General features: G+C 46.3%; 1 protein-coding gene across 12 annotated transcripts in view; it reads right to left on the bottom strand.

Moving 5' to 3' along the window:
• The window catches only part of LOC135102084 (TOX high mobility group box family member 3-like), a 176,549-nt gene that overhangs the window by 22,598 nt on the left and 138,951 nt on the right, over positions 1-15,000 (bottom strand). For 5 of the 12 annotated variants that reach the window (XM_064006813.1, XM_064006808.1, XM_064006809.1 and 2 more), the window contains 4 exons: positions 7,962-8,108; positions 6,899-7,035; positions 4,766-5,000; positions 2,592-2,773 (listed from right to left, as the gene is read on the bottom strand). In XM_064006813.1, coding sequence (XP_063862883.1) covers positions 2,592-2,773; positions 4,766-5,000; positions 6,899-7,035; positions 7,962-8,108 — 701 coding nt within the window. The remainder of the gene's footprint in view (positions 1-2,591; positions 2,774-4,765; positions 5,001-6,898; positions 7,036-7,961; positions 8,109-15,000) is intronic. The other 7 variants (XM_064006811.1, XM_064006812.1, XM_064006817.1 and 4 more) reach the window with 5 other exon arrangements.

Raw genomic sequence — 15,000 nt, 5'->3', positions numbered from 1 at the left:
CGTAAGTGACAGATGACTGACGATTCGGGAATAAGTGAGGAATGTCTGTGAGATGGCCGGCCAGCCAGCCAGCCAGCCAGCCAGGAGAATCAGGGGACGAGGGCTGGACGTGAACACTGAACACTTCAGCACGAGACAAATCAATATTTAGCGGAGCATGAAATTACAACATTATATCAGCGCGCCTCTGCTTCTTTGATGTGTGTGTGGAAAGAAAGTTTTGGTTCATAAATAACGAGAGTGAGACGGCGTGCGGGAGGGGCGGCCTGCGACCCTGGCGCCTGCTGCTTCCCTAGCGGCCTGCACGGGGCGCTAGGATGACTACGATGACAATTTTACTAGAGTATAGTAATACGTAGGCATCGTAGTTATAGTAGTAGTAGTAGTAGTAGTAGTAGTAGTAGTAGTAGTAGTAGTAGTAGTAGTAGTAGTAGTAGCAGTAATACTACTACTACTACTACTACTACTAATAATAATAATAATAATAATAATAATAATCATAATAATAACTAGCGATTGTTCTAAAAAGGTTTCAAGGAAGTTTTCCTTGTTAATGCAAACAGACGACGGGCCTCAGCCAGGTACAAGGAGTCAGATCCCGTCTCTCAGGGCGCCGCGCACCGGGTGTCACGGGGCCACGCGAGTCCGTCACGCTGCGCAGGCTGAAGTCTCGTGGCAGGGTGACGTCCATCACTAATATGATGTCAACACAATTATGCAAGATGTCACAGCGGGGCGGGGCGGGGCGGGACTTGGAGCCTGGGGGCGGGCAAGATAAGGCGGCCGCTTCTCCCTGTATTATGTATGCTTTTGATCCGATATAATCACGTTTGTTGGCCAGCCTCCTTGCAATATAAAATGTTGATAGAGCTCTCGAGGAGGAGAGAGGAAAGGAGACGCTCAGCGCCCTTCCCGGCGAGCACGAGGGTGGAGGGAGGGGGACACAAGACAAAATAGCTACGGTATTCGAGGAAGGAAGTTATCAATTCTTCTCATTATGAGGCTCGTGAGGCACATCCATCTTTTTTATTCTATTTCCTGGGCGTTAACTTGAACTGACTTCCGCGGCGGCACGCGTACAGCAAAGGCCCCGCACTGACACCTGCGGGCGGCGCCACTGTCCCTGCGTGGAAACCTGCTTGTCCTTGGCAACGGGTGGAGTTAGAACACGAAGCTCTCCTGTACACCTGTCCTAACACTACTGGCTCCTGACACACGGGCACTACACTGCTGGGTACAGGGCAGCTCACCACACCCTCAGGGAGTGGATGGGGGATCGCGAGAAAAAAAAAACACGTGGAATGTCATTGTCATTATTTCTGTTACTGTTATTTTTCCTGATCTTCTTTCATAGTTAAGTATTTTTGTTTACTTCTAAAATAAAGAAAAGCATATTAGTTACCCTTTGTAACATAAACCAGAGTCAACGCTTGGATGGAAGGGCGGCGCGCTGGCTGGCGGGATGGTAGGTGACGGCCACCTTCTTGGCCTAATGACTTCAACCCTCACCTGGCCAAGACACTCCCGCCTGTGTTTGGCAGGAAATAAGGTTATACTTCCCCTAAACAACATTACGTAGCGAATGCCGCCCATAATATTAGAGACAGGGAGCGCTAATGGCCAGGCCAACCCTTTCACTCGCTCCCTAAGACCAGCAGTGTAACGTTCTGCCCTCGCGCGTGTCATCCTCCACTTACATGTGGGTGTCTCCAGAGGAAGGGGGGCGGCAAGTACAGGTGCAGGTGGAAAAGGAGGGGTGTGAACTAGTGGCTGGTGGAAGGTGGCGGGCCAAGCAACGCCTCACAATGCCTCTCCGCCCTCCTGCTCGTCCGTCTTTAAATGATATGTATATTGCTGCTTTCATGTGAGGGTGATCCATTTAACGGAGGTAATAAACTTTAGACATGGCCCTATTTTGTCGAATAATTGGTCGGTTAATTGAAATAGGCCAGTTAAAGTGCTACTTGCATATGCATGGACTTTACCGCCGCCAGATTGCTTTGTGGCATCACCAACTCCGCCTTTGGTTCATCAGCGACGCTTGATAAACACTGATCAGCGCACAAAACTGCCACAAGTCTGGCCAAGTTACACCGGCGGCGGCACACACTTCCCGCCGCCCGTCTTCCACTGCCGGGGACGAAGGCAACAACGGGACGCCAACTTTGTGTCACTATTGTAGAATTTACTCAGAAAAGGAAGAAAAAAAAAAAAAAAAAAATCGCGCGCGTGGAAAATATACTCGGACCGCTATACAGTAAGTAAACACCCATAAGGCAATACTGAAGCAGCAGGGCGGTGCAGGACAGGTCAGGGCCTCGCTCTGGCGTACGGCGGCACCACCGCCAATCCGGGAATGACACACAGCACAGCACGCACACAAAGATGCAATCCCTCAGTCAAAGCTACGGATCTTCACCCAGATAACACCATTCTGTTCTAACTGCAAGTCTCCACTAGACAAGGAAAAGAGTGGAATGCCGCCGCGCCTCGCCGAGAGCTGCTTGTGACAAACAAGGCAGCAGCGCCGCAAGACTTACTCTTCTCGGGAAATAAAAAAAACAGAACCAAGAAATAAAATCAGCACTTACTTTTGCGGTTCATTAGGATCCTTCTTCTTCTTGCTCTTCTTGCTGACTTTGGGCTTCTTGCCTCGTGCTGGTCCCTCCACGCTTTCTGAGGACGGCCTCTTGGCTCTCGCCATCTGCAACACAACGCAGCCAGTCAGACGCGCCGCATCACCACGCCCACACACCTCGCACATACCAGCGTCCTGTATGGACTCTCTTGGTGAAAATATATGGAAGCGTAATCATTTTCACATCAATGTACAATAAATCTACCAATGAATCTGCAATGCCAAGCTGTCTTAGAAAAGCTATGAGTAGGTCTGATAAATAAGGACATCTGTACATATCAAGTCCAGTTTCATAATACTTATCAAGTAACAACGTAATTATGAAAACTGTAGAGCATTACACAACATTTTACGTAAAACTGTAATCTATTATTACATTACACAAAAAAAGTGTCGACAAATGAATTAAGCCATACACAATAACTGCTGGAAGAGAATGTTCAAAGATTTCGTACATACATAATAATAAAAAGGCAAGGTGCTTCCCTATGTCACACTGTGGCGAGCTGTAGCGGTTACATAACGCCTAAAGCCGTTTCTTCGTTCCTGTCTTTCTCCACAATTAACCAGAGACTTTTAGCACATGGCGCGGCACATCATGGGGCGCGGCGCCAGGTGCACCGCCTCGCTGGCGGCCTGTAATTGTTCCCAGCTTCAGTAATTAAGCAGCACTGAAGTAAGACCGCCGCCAGAAGGGGTGAAGACAACACGTGCGAACACAAGGGTTTCCGTGGTTTCCGAGACACCCGAGGTGCGGACACTCACTGACACGCTGCCAGCGCGGCGCCATCAGTTCAGACTAATTCAGAACTCATGCGAGAAAAGACAAATCAAAGAATAGAAGTATCAGCAAGTTGCGGTGTAGCTGTGAGCGTCAAAACGCGCCATGCATGAGTGATGGGACGCCTCATGACCCCTTCATGAGTCCCTCGGCCCAGGCAAGGCAAATGAGGGCTGGTCGCCGCTCCCTAAGCGGCTGCCGGCATCGAGGCGGGCGGCACCACGCATTATGGATGGCCCGCCGCCGCCCACCTGGACCGCCTGAATGACCGATGATCTTGAGAGGCGGCATGAGTCTGTTTTTTTTTTTTTTTTTTTTTTTTTCCAGAAGAGGGGGAGGAAGGGAGGCTTGCTTCACCGTGTCGGTGGTTGTGGCAGGACGTGCGGGCGGGAAGGGGGTGGGGGGAGGGGGGATGAACGGTAGGCAGCAGCAGCGTGCCGGGCTGAGGGGACAGGCTCTACTAGCCCACCGCAGCCTTGATTCATCAGCATCCTCGGGCTTTCGATCGCCTCCATGTTTTACGAGGAATCTTTTAGCTTGATCGGCTGAATCACAGAAATGAATGCTTATCTTTTATTCCGGTTACTTTTAAGTTGAAAATCCACTGCCGTATATTTTGTGTGGACAAGAATTATTTATAGTGTTAAAACAATGACAACTATTGTTGTCATGATCATTATTAACGCTAAAAATGCTATAGGCTAAATTCTGAAAAACCTAACAGCCAATGTAGCTCACGGAACCCACAGCCACACCAATGCCGTACACCAGCCCACGTGATTTAATGCATGTCCATCTAGTAAATATCGGGCTGGTAGATGAATACATAGATATTATCAATATTATTATCGTTACTTTTATTTTCGTATCTTTTCATCAATTTATTTTCAGTATTTCAAAGAAGCAACGCAAAATTGGAGATGCAACGAAAGCCGAATGGAATGGAAGAAGAGATGAGGAGAAGAGGAGAGGAGAGGTGGAGGCCGTGAGGGAGTATTGGAAGGAATGAGGATGGATAATGAGAAGCGACGGAAGGGGGGAGAGATGGCGGAGGGAAGGGGGTAGAGTGGCGAGGGGACAGTGTCAGACGCCCCTCGCTGCCCCGCCGCCGCCACGATGGGGAGTTACCGCTTCTCCTGGCGGCGGGGACAAGGCTTGGGGTGCCACCTCGTAAAGATGCTGAGAGAGAGAGAGAGAGAGAGAGAGAGAGAGAGAGAGAGAGAGAGAGAGAGAGAGAGAGAGAGAGAGAGAGAGAGAGAGAGAGAGAGAGAGAGAGAGACTTAGGTGGTATAGAAAAGCCTGATTCCTCTGTAGAAAGAAAACGGGGTGACGCACGCAGCACTCACCTGGGCAAGGGGCGTGGAGTCATCGGAGTCCTCGCTACCCGGGGAGGGGGAGCCGCCGGAATTCGGGGAGCCGCCATTCCTCGCCATAGGCTGCCGAGGGTAGTAGCCCATCATACCCACGGCGCCGCCCATCATGTGGGGACCCTGTGGTACTCCTGTGGGCATGCCCGGGCTGGCACTAGTGTAGATGGGGGCGGGAGGACCACAGCCCGGGTGAACCATGTACCCCGACGTCCTGCGAAGGGTGAAGGATGAATGAAGTGTCCCTGACTCACTTAACATAATGAAGCACTTATGAATGGCAAGCAAATGGAAGGAAACTATTTTAAGTATATATCTATAAAAAAAAAAAAAAAAAACAGCAGAAGCAGCTCCAATGTGTTTCACAACTCCCTTGGTGGGTACTGGGCGCGGCAAGGCAGCGACACACAGGCTTCGTCACCTGCCACCTCGCATCGTCTGTGTTCATGTCTGCGGTGTCCGTCCCGCTGCTCTCTGCCCAGGGAATGTTTAAATATCCATCATTCCATTTATCTCTCCATTACCCCGGGCATCGGTCAAAGGGGCAGGCAGTGTACATTCGTGCTCGGCTGCATCCACACACCGTTTGTAAAGTGTTTCAATTCCAATTCTTTTGCCGAGGAAATTGAGAGAATTCATATTCACACTGGAGCTCGCGCGGTCTTTGTATCACTACTCACATAATATGATCCAAACTTAAAATTCTTTTCTTTCGGAAACATAACGAATGTATTCATAGGCTCGCAAGTAATTTAAGATTAGTATGAAGTTATTTTGCTCCTGCTATATACCTGTGTGTGTGTCTGGTGTGAGGGGATCTCCTGGTATAGGGATAAAGATATTTTTCTTGATAAATAAAGTGGTCCTTCTGAAACGCCTAACACAACGAGGGAGATTTAAGTTCACAAGAGGATTTTAGTCATTTATATATTTATTCACCTATCTATTTATTAATTTTTCCATTGGTGATTAAGGATTATGAGTCCAGGTGGCGGGAGTTATGACACCAAAGGCCAGCATATCAAACCTGACACGGGCACCACATGGCAAGAATGGTGACTCCGCTGCTTTATTAGTGCGGTGAGTGTTTGTTTGTGTTAAGACAGCACGGTGACGCTTGACATCCGTTACCTGCATTTTATTCCGCGCCTTACTGCTGTTGCCTCGAGCACGTGTACGATACACGCCAGATTTCTCCCCAAGTGCTGTTAATTTATTTTTACTTTTTTTTTATTTTTATCCTTTTATTTTTTTTCCCTGGGCGTCTATTTGCATGAGACATTATTTGCTATTTTTACTTTTATATTTTTTTTTACTTCTAAAAGAGAAAAAAATAACCACCTTATTTTATTCTATTTTATCTTATTTTTGTAAAGAGAAAAGCACGCCATTCCATTCCACCGTAACCTGGATAATTTTGAGGTAATTAACTTAAGCTCATTCCAGGAAATACATGTATTAAGCATATACGGATAATCATAGAGCGACAATATTTTAAATTTTACAACGAGAAAAGGTTTGCTTCAAGCGATTCTGTGCGTGCGTACGTGCGTGCGTGCGTTAAAACATGTCAGAGCATCCAGTGTATTGTTTGTTTCTTGCATTTCAAGCAAAGGTGAATAATTACGTCCAGTATGTGCATAAGACACTTGTATGAATATTGCTACTACTGATGTTGATATTGCTGCGATTATCACTAACTGCTACAAGTGTAACCTTAATACTCTTACTAATATTGTTCATGCTGCTGGTGTTGATGTTGCTACTACTGCTCATATAACAAGGTTTACAATGATAATAACACAATATAGTACAACTGATAATAATAAAATTACTACTACTATTAGTGTAGATACAGCTATTATTGCTGTTATTGTTGCTGCTGCTTCTGTTCTCGTTCTTGCTGTTGTTCTTGCTGTTGCTGCTGCTGCTGCTGCTCTTTCCACTATAACTTCACTTCCAACAACCATCACTCCATTACCAGGTACTAATACAAAATCCTACAATACAATACAATACAATACAATACAATACAATACAATACAATACAGCAACAAGCAACACCAGACACAAAGGTGGGCGGCGCGGGCTTATCGTTAGTTGGGCACTCACTGGGCGGGATCCATGCTGTTCTGGGAGATGGGCGGGATGTAGAGGTTCTGTGGCGGGAACTGTGGGTTGGGCGCACCCATGCTGCTGGCCACTGCCATCTGCGCCGGGGAGTAGGAGGAAGAGTACATGGATGAGTCCTGCGGGCATGGATGTACGGCTTGATAGTGGGTGAGATAGAGAGCACACGCACTCACACACCCACACCCACATTCTCTCTCTCTCTCTCTCTCTCTCTCTCACACACACACACACACACACACACACACACAAAGAAACAAAAAAAAGTCTATGGACCTGAATAGCTTAATAGTGAGACGCAGAATTTACATTCTCTCTCTCTCTCTCTCTCTCTCTCTCTCTCTCTCTCTCTCTCTCTCTCTCTCTCTCTCTCTCTCTCTCTCTCCCCCCCCCCCACACACACACACAAAGAACATCTTCGTAAATACTGCTCAGTTGTTCAAATTAGAATTAACGTTCAAAGTTATTAATTAAAACTCACGAAGCATTAAACATTTTAATTTCTTTTGTTGCTAATAAGATATGATAATAATTCACCTGACAAACTAATAAAGTTTTTTTTTTAGATTAAAGTATTTTCTTGTTCATATTCTTACTACTGCTACTACTGCTACTCTTACTAGTAAATAAGTGGAAAACTAGTGGAATTGATAGTTTCCTTCATACTACTAGTATTACTACTACTACTACTACTACTACTACTACTACTACTACTACTACTACTACTACTACTACTACTACAACAACAACAACAACAACAACAACTACTACTACTGCTACTGCTACTGCTACTACTACTACTACTACCACTGCTACTACTACTACTACTACTACTACTACTACTACTACTACTACTACCACCATTACTACTGCTGCTACTACTGCTAATTATAATGATAATACGAAAACTATAAAATGTGTAGGAAAATTAGTGAAATTAGTGAAGTTCTCTTCATACTACTACTACTACTACTACTACTACTACTACTACTACACCAACAACCACCACTACTACTACTACAACCACCACTACCGCGCCTCCTACCTGGTGTGAGTACATGGCCTGTGTGTGGTGAGCGTGGGTGTGGGGTGCTGAGGAGGCGGCGTCGCCCTCCTGCTGGGGGAGCGTGGTGCCCATCCCCTGCAGGTCACTGTAGGTCTCCTCGCTGCCGAAGCTCCCGTAGGCGGGCTGCTGGAGGGACAGAGGGCAAGGTTAGTAAAGGCTATAGAGAAAATACTGAGAAAATAATAATAATGCTAATAAATAGATAAATAACTCGCATGTGAGAGAGAGAGAGAGAGAGAGAGAGAGAGAGAGAGAGAGAGAGAGAGAGAGAGAGAGAGGAAGGTAATAGTGATGATAAATACGAAAATGTCGAAATATGTATGTTTATATATAGGGAAATATCAAACGTCGCAAGCACACACACACACACACACGCACACACACACACACACACACACGTTTTCTTAGTTTTCCCTATTGCTGCTGCTGCTGCTGCTGCTGCTGCTGCTGCTGCTGCTGCTGCTGCTGCTGCTACTACTACTACTACTACTACTACTACTACTACTACTACTACTACTACTACTACTGCTACTACAACTACCACCAGAACCAATTATCTTTTACTCGCATAACTCGTACTCACTCAAAACTTCATCTACACCAGTGATTCACGACACGGAGTGAAAACTTATGAATCATTGGGTGCAGCGAACAGCAGGGTGTGGGTTTGAGGCTTAAAATTCAGGTATCAGGTGTGTGTGTGCGAGGCGATGCACGTCTGAGTGTCAAGGTGTACGTGAGAGGTGTATCTAAGTGAATGTAGTTACGTGTAGTTAGGGATATAGACTCAGGGAAGGTAATTACGGAAGAGAATGAGTGATTAGGACGAAAGGTGAAAGGTGGAGGGAGGTGGTGGTGGTGGTGGTGGTGGTGGTGTGTGTGTGTGTGCGTGTGTGTGTGTGTGGGTGTTAAGTTACCCCAGCAGGGAATCCATCAGACTCCATCTTCCCAAAGTTGGCCGCGTCTTCCGGGATGATGGCCAAAATTGAACAAGACAGACAGGTATCCTTCAATTTCGGCTCCATCGCTTTCATAATGGCATTCCGAACCTTGGGCGGAAGACGGGCGTGGCGGGGCAAAGACATGGCCCTACTCTACTCTGGGCCCTACGCCGGCAAGGCACAGGAGGCGAGGGGCGGCGAGGGGCACTGGGAGCAAGCGAGCTAGGCCGAGGGGTAGGAAGGGGAAGGGCAAGACGGGGCAATAAGGAGGCTGCGGGGGGGAAGAGGTGTACACCGGCGCACGTAGGAAATCCGCCAGCAAACTTATCCTTCCCAGGGGGACAACTTAGTTCGCAACGGGCTAAATTAAAGTACATAGATTTTCATTTAGTCTAGCGACATTATGTTCTCTCTTCGCATTACCTATGCAAGCGACTCTTCCAGGGTGAAGCACGGCCCGCCGCCCGCTGCCTGGCCCTAAGGAGTCTCGCCCTAACGCGCTTCCCCAGCAAGGTCCACCCGCAGGCCCCGCCGAGACGCAGGGCTTGAGCCGCTCTGCCACTGGTATTTCCACATATAGATGCAAATGAACCGATTTATGTGCGTTTGTTAATAGAAATTTTTTCGTTGCTCTTAACTCTACGCAAGTTGTAGGGTGGCGGGCGCGGTGCTCCCTCCCCCTTGGCGTGTGTGTGTGTGTGTGTGTGTGTGTGTTTTCTTATCCTGGCCCACCCGCCCGTGACTGCCTCCTCCCTCACCCCCTAACGATAACATCTAACGCCCCACGATTCTTCTCCTAGAGGGGGTGGGGGGATGAGTGGGTTGGCGCCCCCCTTCCCACAGCTCAGACTTATTAGCACTCTCTGGTGCCCCGACAGCCAGGGTCCGGACGCCTCCCGTTGCAGGGGCGCGGAACTCCTGCCGCTGCTGGGTGAGGCCTGAGATGGGGAAGGAAAGAGGATGAAGTGGAAAGGGAGAGGATGGAAAGAAAAGATCGGAGGAGGCGGAGGAAAGGGGGAAGAAAGAGGAATGAGAAAAGAGGGTTGGGCCGAAAGGAACCCAAGGTATATATGTATCGTAAGAATAAATTGACTCATACAACTTTACCAATAAAAAGCATGAACTGAATATAGCGTCACTTAAAACTGATTGGAAAAGTAATGTTTGAAAGTATATAGACGAAAAAAAGGGGCGCCAAAAAAGGGAATGAAAAGCTACAAAATATACTACTGAAAGCTGCGTGAGAGGGAAAAAAAAAGTTAACAGGAATTCTAATAAATTTTACATTAAAGGTGTAATATTTATTCTACATTCTACGCCCATATTTCCCTCCTCCTCCTCCTCCTCCTCCTCCTCCTCCTCCTCCTCCCTCCTTCCCCCTTTCTCCTTCCCTCTCCCTCGCCCCCTACTTCCTTTCCTCTTCCTCCTCCCACTCCCTCCACCCACCTATCCTCCTATCCTCCTTTTCTTCCACCCCCACCTCTAGTACTTCCATCTACGTAGCTACTTCCCTCCTTGCTTTTCCCTTTTTCCTCCCCTGCCTTTTTCCCTCTCTTCGGCCCTCTAAGCCCATTGGTGACACTCTCAGACGCATATAGTACATACATACACGCGCCACACATAAGTAAAGGAAAAAAAGAAAAAAAGACATTCCTACGTCAGTTTCTGCCGCGTCCCACCACCACCACCACCACCGCCACCACCACCACGCCGTCAACACACCATGCATATTCGCCGCAGAATTTTTTTTTCAATTTTTTTTTTTTTTTGTTATATATATATTCTTTTAAATCGCCAATCACTCGTAGCACTAACCACTCAATACACTACTGCTCCATCTCTCCTCCCTCACTCCCTCCATACACACACACACACACACCACAAATCCCTAATACACAAAGCTACCTCAGTCCCTTGTTGTTCCATACTCTGACAACGTCTCCTGATTCCTCCCACAACATCACACCTCAGCACTTACAAAACTAAGTACAATAACTAAACTTCTCCTTCCTTCCCTTTATACTAAATCACCTTCCTGATTTCTACCGCACCTCCCACAACTCCTAACCACTTACAAAACACCACCCCTGAACAACTCCTGCCTTCCCTTTACACTAACTACACCAGCACCACCACCTCTTAACCACCTACAAAACACTATACCTGAACCACTTCTTCCACCTACACTAACTAGCTTTCCTAATCCCTCCCAACACTACTGCTCCACCTATGAAACACTAGGCCTTAATTAACAACTCTTTCCTTCTCTCTGACTAGCCTCCATTTTCCTCACACCACCACTCCATCTCCAAACACTTAACCTGAACCATTCCTTCCTTCTTCCTACACTAACTAGCCTTTCTAATCTCTACCACAGCCCCACTCCCCTCCACTAGCCTTCCTAATCTCCCCCAACATTACTCCACCTCCTAACCACTGCCACCTTCAAAGCACCACATCTTAACCACTCCTTCTCTCCTCCTATACTAACTAGCCGTCCCGATTCGTCCCACTGCAGCATCCCGGAGCCTCGAGACATCCCGGTATATAGGAGTGGTGTGAGCGAGCGCTGGCGGGCGGCCCCTTCTCTATACACACATCGGCTTTAAGGTCTTCATTTCCCGAGTCCAATATTGTAAAATAGAAGCCGCCGTGCTAAGCTATTCCTACGCCCGACGGTTGCAAGACGAGACGGGCTATTTCTACTACGATCTCAAATGGTCTCTAAGATGCTATTTCTACAGCGTGGTGTTTTCTATAATGGACTGTTTTATCGAGGCCAATGGCTTTCTAACAGGGTATTTCTCTTGCTTACAGTTTTCTAGATTGCTATTTCCTAGGTTCCAAGGCTGGTGGGTTTCCAAAATAGTGCCATTTGCACTCCCCATTGACTTCCTGAGGGACTGTTTCCAAGGTTCATCGTTCTCTTAGGCCCTATTTCCAAGGGTGATGGCGCTGTAAACACGACTCCTGGGTTTCCAAAATGGACTGCGAGTGACTTAGATGGAATAGATGTTTCTGAAAGGAATTCTAGGTTTCTATGATGGACTGTGGGATTTTAAATGGACGTTTGGTTTCTAAAACGAGGTGGAGGTTTCTAAAATGGACAGGAAGTCTCTTAAATGGACATCTGGTTTCTAAAATGAACGCTACGTTTCCAAAATGGACTTTAACTTCTCAGAATAGACTGTACGTTTTCAAAATCAACCAGAGGTTCTTAAAATGGACTCTTGGTTTCTAAAATGGAATGTGCATTTCTACAGCGAGCTAATATGAAAGTTAATGTTCTCTAGACGCTAGTTATTCCCTTCGGCTGATCTACGATGGACTAACAAGCTAATATGACAAGTAATTATTTTTTTCTGAGTTGCTATCATTCCCTTCTCTTGTATTTGTAGTCGTAACGTTGTCCTGACGAACTATCCACGAGTGACTTTGACAGATATACCTCGACTGCCTGCTGGAAACTGTGACAATTTTCTTTCATTTGGGAGAGTGTTTCAACGAAAATAAAAAGGAAAAGTTCAACTCCCGTCTATTTTTTTTTTTTGTGTAGTGTGTGTGTGTGTGTGTGTGTGTGTGTGTGTGTGTGTGTGTGTGTGTTACAACTCTATAGAAATACTTCCTGACAAAGGTTTTCATGTTGGTATGATTTTTTTTCGGATAGAGACAGACGGACTGGCAGACAGAAATAGACAGACAGATAGAAACGCACACCCGGATAGAGACAGACACACAAACACACAAACAGGCAGAAACTGGGAAAAATAATGGATAAGACACGCTTGTACATAGTGAATTGCAAGAACACACACACACACACACACACGCACACACGTACACAAGACAACTGACAAACACGGACACAGGAACAAGAGACTGACGAGAAGAATAAGAGTCGACGGATAAATTTTTTCCCCCTCCATTTTTTTTTCCACCGTCAAATAAAACGTTTTCTTATCAACCAACGTTTTTCTCTTTTTCAAATATTTACCTTCTCTACATTTTTACCAGCCAACCAACCAACCAGCATTTCTTCTCTTCTTCTGCTAACCAATAAACATTTTTTCCCTCTCTTCACCGTCCAACAACAACAACAACAAGCAGAAAAAAAAACTATTGTATAACTTTCACGAATCTCTCTTTCTCTCTCTCTCTCTCTCTCTCTCTCTCTCTCTCTCTCTCTCTCCTCTCTCTCTCTCTCTCCTCTCTCTCTCTCTCTCTCCTCTCTCTCTAACATACATTCCAATCATTCACTCTCCCACTTCTCCGCTTCTCTTCTACCAAAATAGACCTTCTTTGCATATCACGCTATTATATTCCTCACTCTTCCACTCCACCACCACCACCACCACCACCACCACCACCACCACCACCACCACCCAGTCAGTCCAACTAGAAAAATGTTCCTCTTTTACCTAACTGCATTTCCCTTCTACCTACGAATATTTTTTACTCCTAGCAGCAAATATTTCTCCTCTCTGTACAAAATTCCTGCATCTAGGGGACGAAAGGACGGCTGGTGAGGGAGAGAGAGAGAGAGAGAGAGAGAGAGAGAGAGAGAGAGAGAGAGAGAGAGAGAGAGAGAGAGAGAGAGAGAGAGAGAGAGAGAGAGAAGCACAAAAATAAAAGCTAAAAATATGTTGAGAGTTCTAGCATAATACAAGACGAGAGAGAGAGAGAGAGAGAGAGAGAGAGAGAGAGAGAGAGAGAGAGAGAGAGAGAGAGAGAGAGAGAGAGAGAGAGAGAGAGAGAGAGAGATTAAAACAAAATTACGTTGGAAAAAAAAACGAATAAAAAACGGAGGAGAGGAGGAGGAGGAGGAAGAAAGAAATAGAGAGAGTGAAAGGAAAATTAATGAAGAGATCTACCAGACTACGAGAGAGAGAGAGAGAGAGAGAGAGAGAGAGAGAGAGAGAGAGAGAGAGAGAGAGAGAGAGAGAGAGAGAGAGAGAGAGAGAGAGAGAGACGAAACGAGATGAGAAAAAACGAGACGAGATGAAAAAAAAAATAAATAAAATCACGTTGAGATAAAATGACTTCAAAAATTCAAGAGAGAGAGAGAGAGAGAGAGAGAGAGAGAGAGAGAGAGAGAGAGAGAGAGAGAGAGAGAGAGAGAGAGAGAGAGAGAGAATACGACGACGACGGAAAAAGAAAAAAAAAGAATGGAAGAACAGAAAATGAAGGGAGTGAATGGAGAAATGGAGTCTAAAAACAATTACTGAAAGGGAAAGGGAAGCAGGAAGAAGATAGGCGAGAAAGAAGCACCAATTTGCCATCTCCTAGACAACCCTTACCAAGCAGCTTATTATGTCAAGGAGAGAGAGAGAGAGAGAGAGAGAGAGAGAGAGAGAGAGAGAGAGAGAGAGAGAGAGAGAGAGAGAGAGAGAGAGAGAGAGAGAGAGAGAGAGAGAGAGAGAGAGAGAGAGACTAAAGAGAAAGGGAAGGAAGGAATTGGAAGATTACACAGAAAGATGAATAAAAGAAGGAAGGAAAAAAATACGGACATGAAAGAGAATAAGACAAAACGATGGAGGGAGATAACCTAAATGGGAATTGGAGAGAGAGAGAGAGAGAGAGAGAGAGAGAGAGAGAGAGAGAGAGAGAGAGAGAGAGAGAGAGAGAGAGAGAGAGAGAGAGATCAATTCCAAACAAGAGACAGAGAGAGAGAGAGAGAGAGAGAGAGAGAGAGAGAGAGAGAGAGAGAGAGAGAGAGAGAGAGAGAGAGAGAGAGAGAGAACAATAACAGTATTAAGGAGATAAAGGAAGAAAGGAAAAAAATGTGGAGACGGAAAATGAAGAAAAATGGAGAAGGAAGAGGAGGAGGAGGAGGAGGAGGAGGAGGAGGAGGAGGAGGAGGAGGAGGAGGAGGAGGAGGAGGAGGAAAATAAACAGCACATCTTCCTCAAACTCTCCACCTGTCTTCCTTTTCCTTCCCTTATCACTCCTTACTCCTCCACGACTCTCATCTCCCATTTCCTCCACTCCTCCTCCACCTCTCTCTCTCTCTCTCTCTCTCTCTCTCTCTCTCTCTCTCTCTCTCTCTCTCTCTCTCTCTCTCTCTCTCTCTCTCTCTT

This window comes from Scylla paramamosain, chromosome 7, assembly GCF_035594125.1.
Source record: "Scylla paramamosain isolate STU-SP2022 chromosome 7, ASM3559412v1, whole genome shotgun sequence".
In the NCBI taxonomy this organism is placed as follows: Eukaryota; Metazoa; Arthropoda; class Malacostraca; order Decapoda; family Portunidae; genus Scylla; species Scylla paramamosain.
Note: the sequence above shows the minus strand (reverse complement) of the source record. Positions and strands in the feature narration are given on the sequence as shown.